The sequence below is a fragment of the Watersipora subatra genome, chromosome 6, assembly GCF_963576615.1.
Source record: "Watersipora subatra chromosome 6, tzWatSuba1.1, whole genome shotgun sequence".
Classification (NCBI taxonomy): domain Eukaryota; kingdom Metazoa; phylum Bryozoa; class Gymnolaemata; order Cheilostomatida; family Watersiporidae; genus Watersipora; species Watersipora subatra.
Genome location: NC_088713.1, coordinates 373,642 through 387,447, shown reverse-complemented (window position 1 = coordinate 387,447; position 13,806 = coordinate 373,642). Strand labels below are relative to the sequence as shown.

Below are 13,806 nucleotides of genomic sequence, written 5' to 3'. Positions count from 1 at the left end.
ACTCTAAAAGTCTTTCAGCTTTTAAAAACTAGTTCAAAAACCTTACGAGGTTCAAAATTTAACTTTTGGCTACCAATTTACTTTCTTTACCAGCACACAATTACATAGGTAAAACCTAATATTTGACAAGGGTGCATATATATTGACATAACTTTTGAACGTTATAAAAGTGATAAAGTCTGAATTTCTGAGTTATAAATCGCATGTCTAAATCATGCAATTTATCAATATCATTTTATCACTGCTAAAGTAAATGAATCACCTTCAGTAGAACTATTCTTTAATAAAAATCGCTAATACTCCATAAATCTAAACTTAGTAAAACCTTTGTACCTGACATGATTAGTCATTGCTATGAAAAACTTTCAATGAAAATAAAGTTTTTGCAAAGTAAAACTAGGCTCAAGATAATTGTTAAACATATACAGTAGGCGCTCCTACAACGTAAATAATCGGTTCAAGGAACGTTTACGCTATAGAGCACTTATGTTATAAGGACAGTAAAATACATGTAAATTGCCTAATTTGTTCCAAGATCTTTTTAGACTCACACTTTTGTCTATGCAAAAGGAAAAACTTGACGTAACTCTTTTAATTTGTGTGCTTTACCGTAACTGTAGCACTATTGGTTTGCATCAACAACTTTTATCCTTTTTATGATCAATATCACTGGTTTTATAGACGATTATTGTGGTAATTTCACAATAAGTTTGATGGAGGACTACACATTTTCGACATTCATTTACAACAATGTTCTTGTTTTTTTCTAAACGACAAAGTATATTCTGCAAAGACTAATAACAAATATTGTGTTTGTGTACAATAAAGTAAAACAACAAAATATTTTTATTATAAAAAGCTGTTTTACCTAGCCATGATTTATCTGTATCCAGGTCAAGTTTAGGATATAAGATAACTTTTGACAATACTTCAAGTCGTCACATTCAGATTGGTAGACCCGACGCTGTGACACATGCACCAATCGATCGCCTTTGTATTTATGAACAATTGAGCAGCTACCCTATTTTCCTTTCTGTTGACACATTTAACGATATATTACCACATACTAGAATATTGCGAAAGTTATATAAAACACTGCAAAACACTGCAGTTTCTTTTGCCGCAAGTGCGGCAAGATAAACTAACATTAAAATCGAATTTGAAAACACGCCCGACTTGGCACTTTACATTATATGAAATCTTTTATGCAGTAGGAAATAAAAACTTCTCATTAAATTTTTTCATTATCTGAAATTTATGCTATAGGAGGTATATGTTATAGGAGTGTATACTGTATTCTATTGGCTAAAAATATAACATTATATTGACTAAATATAAATGCCTGCATATAGCTGTTTTTTTGTTGATGCATGCATACAATAGGGTAATTAATTAACTGCTCACCAAATAGAAATGCTTCGTATAAAGCCTACTGAAGCCACGCCAAGCCACTCTTGGCCATATATAAAGTTTATACCAAAAGCCTCGTAGCGCAGCTTGGCAAAGCATTTAATGCTTTGCCAAGCTGCGCTACGAGGCTTTTGGTAAGAGGAGTTAATTACTGATACTCGAGGAAATTCTTGTTAGAATTACTAGATAGCACAAACAGTTTAAAGATATTCTTTGAAATCTATTTAAAAATATATCTCTTCTTGTGACAGTGAACACTTTCACTTTTGAATTTGTCTGTTCACACATCATACCTGTGTTATATAAACGTAGATATATAAATAGATTATAATGTACAGTTTATAAATAATTATATAAACTAACTTTGAACAAAAAAACTAAGTCATCAAAAATAAAAAAGTAAAAACTACTCCGCTTTGTTTTAGCAACTCAGTAATTTTGCGAATGTTTTAGCAAAATTCTTTTCAAGGGGCTCCCATTTATATCTGATAGTTGCTTACTCATTTACTGCTAAAGCCATTTCAACAGCTCATGTTTATAATAAATAGTATAAAGGTGTATAGTGATGAGCGATACTGTCACCTTTCACTATTCTTTACTCTGATTCAACAATCTCATGCATCCTGTAAACTAGTAAACCATTGGATTAGGGCTTCTCCTGAATGAAAAACATTGTTCTAGCATTAAAGACTGGACTTACACAAAATTTTAATAGATTTTACCAAAATAATCACACATAAAGTCAATTTTTTTTTTCTTTTAAAATCGGTTTAGATTCTTGAAGAAAACTGACTACCAAGATACTTCAAAATTAAAGTTGACAAAATTTCATCACTATTAAAATGTCCAGAATAAAAATATGTGCAAAATGACATCACTAGCTGTTATCGCTGTGATAGGCGATGTTGGCTATTGTGTTGAAGCTGTAACATTATGCGTCTTAATGCTGCCAGCCTCTGCAACTTCAGACATTATAAAAAAGCACTTTTGCTTGATCCTACAGTTTCAGTCTTGATCAAGTTTTAATGATTTTAAACTTGTAATGTCCTGGCAATTTGATCACTTCAAGCGTCAAAAACAATCTCAAATAATGGAAACATACCGACACTTTATAATAAATTTTACTTAATTTTTGTGAAATTTTGTCATCAACTAGTTGAGATAAAACCATAGTCGATCGTGATTCATTTTGTGACTGTGGTCAAACTGTTGCAGGACTATGTGGGAGAACTGCTCTTCTCTATAAACAGCAACAAAACCAGAGATTGCGTGACCATCGTAGTAGCTAAGGCTAAAGACTTACACATAGAAGATGAGATTTCTGTGCTCGGTAAGTACAATTAAACTTCCACACACAAAGTTAGTTGATTCCACAATCTGCTTTTGAAGCAAATGTATATTTAAATGTATCCTTATGGTAAGTGCGCAAGTCACGATACATCAAATAAAATTAAAGGTATATCGTAAAACTCTGGGAGGAAATAAATATTAAAAACTAAATCAATAGAGAAACCAACAATAATCAGTAAAAATATTTTTCTATTGTTACTTTACCGTGAAGACAGAAAGAAGGCTAACAACTACATGTAGTAGGTGTCGCCGCAGAGAGACATTAATTAACAATGACTTACATTAACTCAAACTAAGCGTGATTTAAAATAATTTCACTTATATACTTTATTTTATTTGGCCACCTTCGGTCATTTATTTTTGGATTTCAAATGCCTCTTTACTATCATTTATGAAACTGTTAAAAACTTCTAAACCTCATGTTAGAAGTTACCTCAGGCGTAGAGCCAAGTCTGAGCTCAAGTTTTATACCGTTTGCTTGAAAGTGTAATTGTTGAGACGATCATAAGTTGAGGTTTTGATTGTATCATGAAGATGCAACTCTAATTTGTCGGGAGAAACAGAAAGTGATGTTTTCTGTTGAGTGAGTACCATAGACACCTAAGTCGGTTCCGAGAGTTTAGTCAGACAGCATCTCATCACTGAATAATTGAAACGAAATTGTGTTTTTCTGAGACAAATCTTTTTATTTCTGACTTCCAGGAACTAATTGAGAGATTGTACTTTGATAGGTCTGATGGTAAAAGCGACCATAACTCACCTTGGACAGCGAATGAAAAAGAAAAAGACTGACCACGTGAAGCTTTCAATTAATCCTTCTTTCAACCAAGCTCTGACGGTACAACTCGGTCCTGCACACAAACTCGAAGACATCAATTTTATACTTGATGTCTGCAAAGTTAGGCTCAGTTCTACAGAGGTTATTGGTAGGGTTATTATAAGTCCCAATGGAGAACAAAAAGAGGTCGAACATTGGAAAGAGGTACAGGAAAGCCCGGCTTTAACAACGAGCCTAGAATGGTGGCACCAGCTGAGGAGTGTAGGCAAAAAGTCAACGGACTCACGGACTTAACTAGCTAGCCGAGCGCAACTTGATAGCTGTAGAATTCCATCCAATGAGATCTCAAGTTCAATAAACTAGTTATTGGTATACTGCGTACGGTAAATAGGTAGCAGGAATTTTAGCCTCCCATCAGTACAGCAGTCTTCAAAGCTTTGTGGAGCAATCAGCTGATAATAGCGGGCAAGCTCAACTTTAGTACAGTTCCGCAACAGGAAAATATATTATTTTCTCCAATTCTTTGCTTTGATATGTAAACAATCATATTGAAGCAGTTCAACTGCAGCTGTTGTGTGTTTTACTAATGTTTATATGGATTAGCATATGACCTAACGTTACAGTCTTATATTATTATTGCCTTTATGTTGAGTTTACCTGCTGTTCATATTCCAGGTCTGTCTTGCCAAACATATGAATACACGTAGATATTTTTATAGAGTGTAGCACATAGTCCAACTAGTGAAAATAGGGCAGGAATTATTGTCTAGCATTGTTCTATTAGTTATTTTAGCAAAGAACAATAAAATTTCACAACATAACCAGAATGCGAGCTTCTATTTCACAAGCAGCTACAATATCTTTGAAGTTTTTGGGTGTTTTAGCATTTTATTTATTCCATTTGCAACTCAGCCTGCGGTTTGTGTTATGAACTCTTGCGCAACTAACTCACTACAAGTAACAGTTGCTCTTATTGGTTTTCACCGCAGAAATATAACCAATGGCAGGGTATTAAACAAAAGCACCAGCCACCATTGCCAGTTTCAGTCTTACTGTCAAACAAACTTATCATTTTTTCTATCAACAGGTTCTTGCCCATATTTAATGTGGTGCGGTGAGTCATCAAAAGTAATAGAAGTATTGCATGGCCCTAAAGATGATGTCCCTGCATTTTTATAGCTTGACCTGCAAGTTGCCTGCTCAAGGTCTTTAGGTCCAGTAATGGACGTGGGTTCAATACTGCTAAGGTCTTCCAATGTTTCTTGATGATAGGAATAGTCAGGTTCCTCTCGTAGTATCAGTGGTATATCTATTGGTATCTCTTCATAATTCAAAAGATTCTCCTAAAACACCCCATCATATGTTGGTACATCTTACTCATCTCTCACTCTGTGCAAAAGTATACAATATGACTCGTGAAAAAAGGTAGAAAAATTGGCTCACCCAACCGCCGATGCTTTGAAGACCCTGATCAATCCCGTAACCCTGATAGAAAGTTATAAACCACCGAATAAGATCGATGATCCTCACTCTGTCGTAGTTTTTGTTGGCCAGCCTTTGCAAGTCCATAAACACAATAAGCCCCTAAAATACAGGGTAGGTTCTATTTAAAAAAGAGTCATTGACATTATTTGACATTGCCACTGTATTGGAAAATGATTTCAATCAGTAAGGAAATAATAACTGTTACTTTGGCTTGCAATTTATAAGAAAGGATATTTAAACCAGAGTGATCCGTTATCTGCAAAGAGCTACTACTAAATTTGTTTTTAGTGCAAATATGAATGTAGTTTAACCTAATCTTAATTAAAAGTTTAATTAATCTTTTAATTAATTTCAATTTATTTGGCAAAATTCTATGACTAATCAAAACTTGAACTTTCTATAGCTAGAAAACATTCTTCAAAAGATAGTCTGAATGTCTGATGTTTGTGAAAACATAAAATAGAAAGACTAACTTATAAATCAGATGGGGATTTTAAAATAAACCGATAGACTAAAAACAAATAGGAATTATTTCCAATCATTCATTACCTTTTAAAAATCAACAAGTACTTACCAGCACAACTCGTCCAATGTTTATCTTAATATCTTCTTTGTCATCACTTAAAAATATGTTTTTCATAAAACTGTAAAAATTAGCCTGAGCTCTGCTGGCTGTCATGCTCGCAGAAATCTCGGTTTTTGCGCGATGAAGAATTGTGGTGTATTTGTCATCAATGAGCAGGTCCAACTCTGTCAAGTAAGTAATATGAATGCATAAGTGAGGTTAGTAGAAGAAACTACTAGTTGATGAACCCTTGAGTGAGATGAGTAGAAGAGACTACTAGATGATGAACACATGAGTGAGATGAGTAGAAGAGACTACTAGTCAATGAACACATGAGTGAGATGAGTAGAAGATACTACTAGTCGATGAACACATGAGTGAGATGAGTAGAAGAGACTACTAGTCAATGAACACATGAGTGAGATGAGTAGAAGAGACTACTAGATGATGAACACATGAGTGAGATGAGTAGAAGAGAGTACTAGATGATGAACACATGAGTGAGATGAGTAGAAAAGACTACTAGATGATGAACACAGGAGTGAGATGAGTAGAAGAGACTACTAGTTGATGAACACACAAGTGAGATGAGTAGAAGAGACTACTAGTTGATGAACACATGAGTGAGATGAGTAGAAGAGACTACTAGATGATGAACACACGAGTGAGTTGAGTAGAAGAGACTACTAGTTGATGAACACATGAGTAAGTTGAGTAGAAGAGACTACTAGATGATGAACACATGAGTGAGATGAGTAGAAGAGACTACTAGTTGATGAACACATGAGTGAATTGAGTAGAAGAGACTACTAGATGATGAACACACGAGTGAGATGAGTAGAAGAGACTATAGAAGATGAACACATGAGTGAGATGAGTAGAAGAAACTACTAGATGATAAACACATGAGTGAGATGAGTAGAAGAGACTATAGAAGATGAACACATGAATGAGATGAGTAGAAGAGACTACTAGTTGATGAACCCTTGAGTGAGATGAGTAGAAGAGACTACTAGTTGATGAACACACGAGTGAGATGAGTAGAAGAGACTACTAGATGATGAACACACGAGTGAGATGAGTAGAAGAGACTATAGAAGATGAACACATGAGTGAGATGAGTAGAAGAAACTACTAGATGATAAACACATGAGTGAGATGAGTAGAAGAGACTATAGAAGATGAACACATGAATGAGATGAGTAGAAGAGACTACTAGTTGATGAACCCTTGAGTGAGATGAGTAGAAGAGACTACTAGTTGATGAACACACGAGTGAGATGAGTAGAAGAGACTACTAGATGATGAACACATGAGTGAGATGAGTAGAAGAGACTGCTAGATGATGAACACACGAGTGCGATGAGTAGAAGAGACTACTAGTTGATGAACACATTAGTGAGATGAGTAGAAGAGACTACTAGATGATGAACACATGAGTGAGATGAGTAGAAGAGAGTACTAGATGATGAACACATGAGTGAGATGAGTAGAAAAGACTACTAGATGATGAACACAGGAGTGAGATGAGTAGAAGAGACTACTAGTTGATGAACACACGAGTGAGATGAGTAGAAGAGACTACTAGTTGATGAACACATGAGTGAGATGAGTAGAAGAGACTACTAGATGATGAACACACAAGTGAGTTGAGTAGAAGAGACTACTAGTTGATGAACACATGAGTAAGTTGAGTAGAAGAGACTACTAGATGATGAACACATGAGTGAGATGAGTAGAAGAGACTACTAGTTGATGAACACATGAGTGAATTGAGTAGAAGAGACTACTAGATAATGAACACACGAGTGAGATGAGTAGAAGAGACTATAGAAGATGAACACATGAGTGAGATGAGTAGAAGAAACTACTAGATGATAAACACATGAGTGAGATGAGTAGAAGAGACTATAGATGATGAACACATGAGTGAGATGAGTAGAAGAGACTACTAGTTGATGAACCCTTGAGTGAGATGAGTAGAAGAGACTACTAGTTGATGAACACACGAGTGAGATGAGTAGAAGAGACTACTAGATGATGAACACATGAGTGAAATGAGTAGAAGAGACTGCTAGATGATGAACACACGAGTGAGATGAGTAGAAGAGACTACTAGTTGATGAACACATTAGTGAGATGAGTAAAAGAGACTACTATTTGATGAACACACGAGCGAGTTGAGTAGAAAAGACTACTAGATGATGAACACACGAGTGAGATGAGTAGAAGAGACTACTAGATGGTGAACACATGAGTGAGATGAGTAGAAGAGACTGCTAGATGATGAACACATGAGTGAGATGAATAGAAGAGACTACTAGTCGATGAACATATGAGTGAGATGGGTAGAAGAGACTGCTAGATGATGAACACATGAGTGAGATGAGTAGAAAAGACTACTAGATGATGAACACATGAGTGAGATGAGTAGAAGAGACTACTAGTTGATGAACACACGAGTGAGTTGAGTAGAAGAGACTACTAGATGATGAACACATGAGTGAGATGAGTAGAAGAGACTACTAGATGATGAACACATAAGTGAGATGAGTAGAAGAGACTACTAGATGATGAACACATGAGTGAGATGAGTAAAAGAGACTACTAGATGATGAACACATGAGTGAGATGAATAGAAGAGACTACTAGTTGATGAACACATAAGTGAGATGAGTAGAAGAGACTACTAGATGATGAACACATAAGTGAGATGAGTAGAAGAGACTACTAGATGATGAACACATGAGTGAGATGAGTAAAAGAGACTACTAGATGATGAACACATGAGTGAGATGAGTAGAAGAGACTACTAGATGATGAACACATAAGTGAGATGAGTAGAAGACACTTCCAGTTGATCAGCAATAAAACCATGAATGTATCTGACAATTACGGTATTGATCCCTATGAATATGATCAGAGTCAGACAATGGATTGCAGTCATACTGCAGCGGAAATATGTATAGATATGGCCTATAATATTATAACAGATAATTTTTGGTAATCGAAAATAAAGAGTGTAGTGAATAGTAAGGTGATTGGCTTTGAGGATGGAAGAAAAAAGATTGGTTGATAAAGGGATGTAGAAATTAATATGGTTAGAATAAAAAGGATTTTATAAAAAAGAAAGGCTATGGCAAGGAAGGAACAAAGTTGGCACAGCTCACCGAACACAAGCACTCGTTTTTCTGTATTTTTGAGCTGGTTCCAGATTTTTTGCTCTACTTGTAGTTCTGCCAAGAGAGCCAGCAGTGATTGCTTCTGTTTATGCTCATCTAAACTGCAAGTATATGGTTCAATGTTTTTCCTCGTGGAACTAATATTGTCGTCTTCATATTAAAGAAATCATTTGGTTCATCACCTTCCTGCATATAAACTTAAGATACGTTTTGTATAGGTATAACACAAAGAAGAGTAAAAAGTTAGAAGCAAGTTAGTTGAAAGCAGTTTGTCTACCAGTGACTGGCAAGAACTCATGCACTGCGTACATTACGTGTTGTGGAGCTAATCGTAATTACAAAGCAAACATAGTTAGTCGTTTTTCAGTTGTTGAAGTTTAAAACTTTTTTTCATTTACATACATGCAGCTACTTGTTCGAGCATTGATATCTTTTGAAAAGCGTCGTAGTAAAATACAGATTTTAGCTAACTTTCAGCTTAACATGTTTTTCGTTTCACCTGTAGTAATCTTTTACTTCGTAAAAGCAGTCTTATTCTAGGTAAAGTTACTTTTAGTTACCATCAGCGTAATATTAGTAGGACCTATACAGTTGTATATATATATATATATATATATATATATATATATATGCATGTATGACATTCATCAGTGAAAGAGGGAGATAATTCCAAATTCATAATAAGCCACAACTGGCCTCATACATGTATATTCTTATGTAGTGATAAATGTTGTTTCTCAAGTAAGGAGTCTGAGAGCATGTTTAATAACAGAACCGTCAGGAGGCTTGCAAAAAGACAACTGATCAATTCTAAAATGCAGCTATTCTCATTGTTTAGGATAGCATTGTGGCAATAAAATAGCATTATTATGATCTATGTACAGGATGCATTCTATTGCCAGTAGAGAACTGGATTCTTCAAGTTTAACTCATTCAGCCATGAAAACTAGTTTACGTAATTTAACTCGATAAATTTAAGTGCATTGCTACTATGCAACAGCTACCAACGTTACCATGCAACAGCAAAAAACCAAGCTACATCACTTGAGCTTATTTTCTTTCCGGGTCCAGCCAAGAGTTTGTTTGCGTCATTATTTGTGCCACTTTTTTCGTTCATGCCTTTTGGCCTTTTTTCTGGCAGCCTGTAACTTCACCCATTAAATGATCCACATGTTTTCTGAAATTCCTTTGAGAATTTTTGAGATTGTTTAAATATTTTTGAACTAATCAGCAAGACACACAAGTATAGTAAAATTACAGGGCACAATACTATTATAACTAGCTACAATAATATATATAGCCATAGTACTTGGTACAAAATGAAACTGTTATAACTAGCTATGTTACTAAGTATATATAACTAATTAAATGTATATACTTATATATATGCACATGTATATACATACTATATATATGTATATATATATTTTTTTTTCTATTAATCAATTGATATTATGAACTCATAAAGATCAAAGATTGTCAAAGTGGTGGTCAAATAGAGGTGGCGTTCAAATAGAGGTGGCGTTAAGTTAGAGGTTTTGCAGTGTATAAATAGCTATAGCGCAGCTTACAACACTGCTATAACTATATTTATGTTTATCGCTACAGTACAGGGTACAATACTGTTATTACTAACTATACTGAAACATGTTCTTGAATATATTTGGCCAGTTTATTCAATGATATTTGCAAAGAAGTTTCAAATCAACGACTACAATATCCTCTCAAAAGTGAAAATATAATTTTTAGCTCACAATTTGAAAAAAGAAAGGTATGCAGAATGCTCTTATTAAGTTTCCAAGTAATGCTTTTGCAACCCTAAATGCTGTCAAAATAATCATCAGGATATTTGTTGACTACTCAAAAGCTTTTGGCACTATTAGTCATGATATATATCTTATTATTACTAATATCATTAGTATTATATTACCTATTATTATTACTATTCGGTTTACTAGAAATTACACTGTCATACAGCCCACGACCAAAGTGATATTGAAAAAAAGAAAGGGTACTGATGGTTGAGAAATGCAATATTAGCAGTCAAATGGCAATGCAGTGCAATAGGATAACTGCAATGGTAGCTGTAATGTACTGGGTGTGGGTGTTATTATATACAACAATAAGCAATAATGAAAGAAAAGATTCTATGTTTATATCTCTCCCCCTGCAATAGGAGAAATACAATATTAGAAGTAAAATGCACTGATATTATTAGAACAACCAATATTATTATAATAGTAATACAGTAATAATAGAAAACCAATGCACAATTTTGTTTACATTTCAAAACGTCATAGCTAACAATATCAAGAAGTTGGGACATTTATATAGATTTTTAGAAAACCTATTTAACAAAACTATTTAGAAAAGATAATAACCGTAACATATTGCCCATCATTGATGTTTTTAGTGTAACTATAACACTTCAATAGTCATCCAAACTCATAATTAAATATTGTAATAATCACATAAGAATCGTTAAAAAAATATCATCGTCATTTCCTTTACTTTCACTGCTTTGAACATCAGTTACAATACCAAAGTACTCAAAAGGGTCTAAAATGTCAGTGACTTTAAATCGGCAAAAAAGAAACGATTATATTTCAGAACTTTTACGTTAATTACAGAAACCTTCGTCAATTCGACAATACTATAGACTGGTGAAATGTGCATGTTCTTTTTTTGTAAAATGCACATGACTTAATGGTTCTATTCTCTGTCGCTCGGCGTTTTGTTTGCCGGTCTTAATTTTGATAAAAATAAGGCTTGGCAAGTTTTAATAACAATTCTTGGCCAAATTAATCTGTCTATTTGTGTATAATCCGATCAGATGAGTAAGTTTTAAGATATTGTCGACAATTTACAAAAACTTGGTAACATATTTAAATAGGTTTTTATGTGTTTTGTATCATTATTATACTTAAACGACTCCATTAAAAATGATTAAATTTGTTGATGAGATTTCGGTACAAGGGTTTGCGACGGTGTTGATGAATAATTTTCGTGAGTTGTGTGCACATGCATTTATCATAAATCTCTCAAACAATCGCTCTGCTCGTGTTTGGTCGTGGAATTACTGATTATTATTGTTACTTGTTCGTATGATTATAACTGATTATTACTATTAACCATGATATATTATATCGCAGGCTCAAAGACATAAATTCCCTAAAACCTTTATTAAATTTATTAAACATCTCCTAACCGACCGTCACCAACAAGTTTGTAAAACAACACACTGTCATTCCCTTTTAATATCACTTTGGGGGTTCCAGTCGTTCCATCTTAAGTTCTACATTTATTTTGATTCTATTCTACGTTAATGGCTTATTTTATTACACAAATACATTTAATACCATTTTATTTGCTGATGGTCCAAACTTGTTTTGTGACACTACATATTCGGATGAAAACATTTCTTCAAAGATTTGTTAAAAGCTGGTGTTCTATTAATAAACTTACCTTAAATGTCAAAAAGGCTAACTTCATTGAATTGAAAATCCCAAAAATAAAAACTCTCTTCATAAAACGATTTCATAAAGTGTTAATATAAACCATGCAAAGAGTTGTCAAATTTTTTGATGTAATTATTGGTTCTACATTGAAATTGTCCTCTCATATTACAAATTGAAGGTTTGAACTTGCATCTATCTCTGTACTAATTCATCTCCTTTCTTGCCTTTCTAAAATGTGTTAACTTTTTTTATTATTTTTATAAACAGTAAAATTGTTTACTTTTTTATTAGTTTGCAAGAAAGCGCTAAAGCTTATCTCGACTAAATTCTTGTTATACGAAAGCTTTTTTAAGAATTATATAGAGAAAACCTTCTACTTATCTATCATGCAGCTCCATGGGTCAAAAAGCTAAAGTTTTCTCTCTACTACTGTTCTATTTAGGGCATGAGTACATACTGGCCAACAAGTTTCGGCTCGCCATCATCCATTCGAAGTTTTCGAGTGTCGAGTAGCTGGTATTGCTTGGCATGAGTACTTCTTGGCCAACTGGTCTTTTGGGTATCGCATTTGTTGATACGGTTTTAACATCTAAAATTTCCAAACATCAGACATATCTTTAAATTTACTATTAAATTTACAATTATAATTCTATTCAATTTATGTATTATTTTTTACTATTTTATGTTGACCAGTATTTGTGCTTGAAGAGTTAACAGGCGGTTTGTTAAACAGTGCTTAGACCGCTGGGTGCAATAGACCGAGTTTTTGTCCACTCTACTCAACGGATTCGTGTACCAAAACCCAAATACGCAAATAGAAACCCGAAACCGCAAAATCGAATTGCAAAAAATTTTTATTAGCTGTCACCCGAGAGAACATAAATCCACTAGTTCAACAAGTTGTATTACCCGTGTCCAGCACCAGTTCTATCAACAGCATATGTGTCTCCCAGCTCATATGGTGTATTCTTTTCACCTTGAATCTCAGCCTGCATTATACTACCTTTCTCAACCGTGTCTCTTCACATAAGCCTGCTGTTAGGTCCACTTGTGGCCAAAAACCGGTTTCAGATGTTTGAGACCTGAGCCTGTCTTTTTGCTTATTTCACAGAAATAATTTCTATCGCTAATTTTAAAGTTGTACTAAAACAGTCTCTGTTGGGTAACTTTGAATGGCCCACCCTGAGGCTTGTTTGCTCACTTCAGGCTGAGCATTTTAATTAGCCATGCTATTGTGCATTGAGGCCGGCATCTCTACTTTCATACTTAACAATTGATAAAATATTTAAATATGTATTTTTTCTCTTCACTTTTTCTTAATGTCAGATAGTCTATAATTGAACAGCAAATAGTTTTGCTCTAAGCCAATAATTTAATTTCTTCTCGTGTGGTTGTATGTGAAGTTATTTTCCATTCTCTGAAACATTGACCTCTAATAGGTAGTGGTTGTTCCTCCGTCGTAATTGCTACTTCTAATAGACTTATGCAACCATAGAAATACTATAGAGGTTGCTGATTTCCTTTAGAGCTGCTTGGATGTCTTCAAGACTTTCCATGGATACTTACATAATGGCAGAC

At 34.2% G+C, this 13,806-nt stretch overlaps 1 protein-coding gene across 9 annotated transcripts in view; it reads left to right on the top strand.

Annotated features, from left to right (window-relative positions):
* LOC137398625 (synaptotagmin-7-like) overlaps positions 1–4,346 on the top strand; it is a 41,884-nt gene extending 37,538 nt beyond the window's left edge. For all 9 annotated transcript variants that reach the window (XM_068084794.1, XM_068084796.1, XM_068084801.1 and 6 more), the window contains 2 exons: positions 2,626–2,740; positions 3,492–4,346. In XM_068084794.1, coding sequence (XP_067940895.1) covers positions 2,626–2,740; positions 3,492–3,832 — 456 coding nt within the window. In that variant the 3' untranslated portion in view covers positions 3,833–4,346. The remainder of the gene's footprint in view (positions 1–2,625; positions 2,741–3,491) is intronic.
* Positions 4,347–13,806: the final 9,460 nt, after the last annotated feature.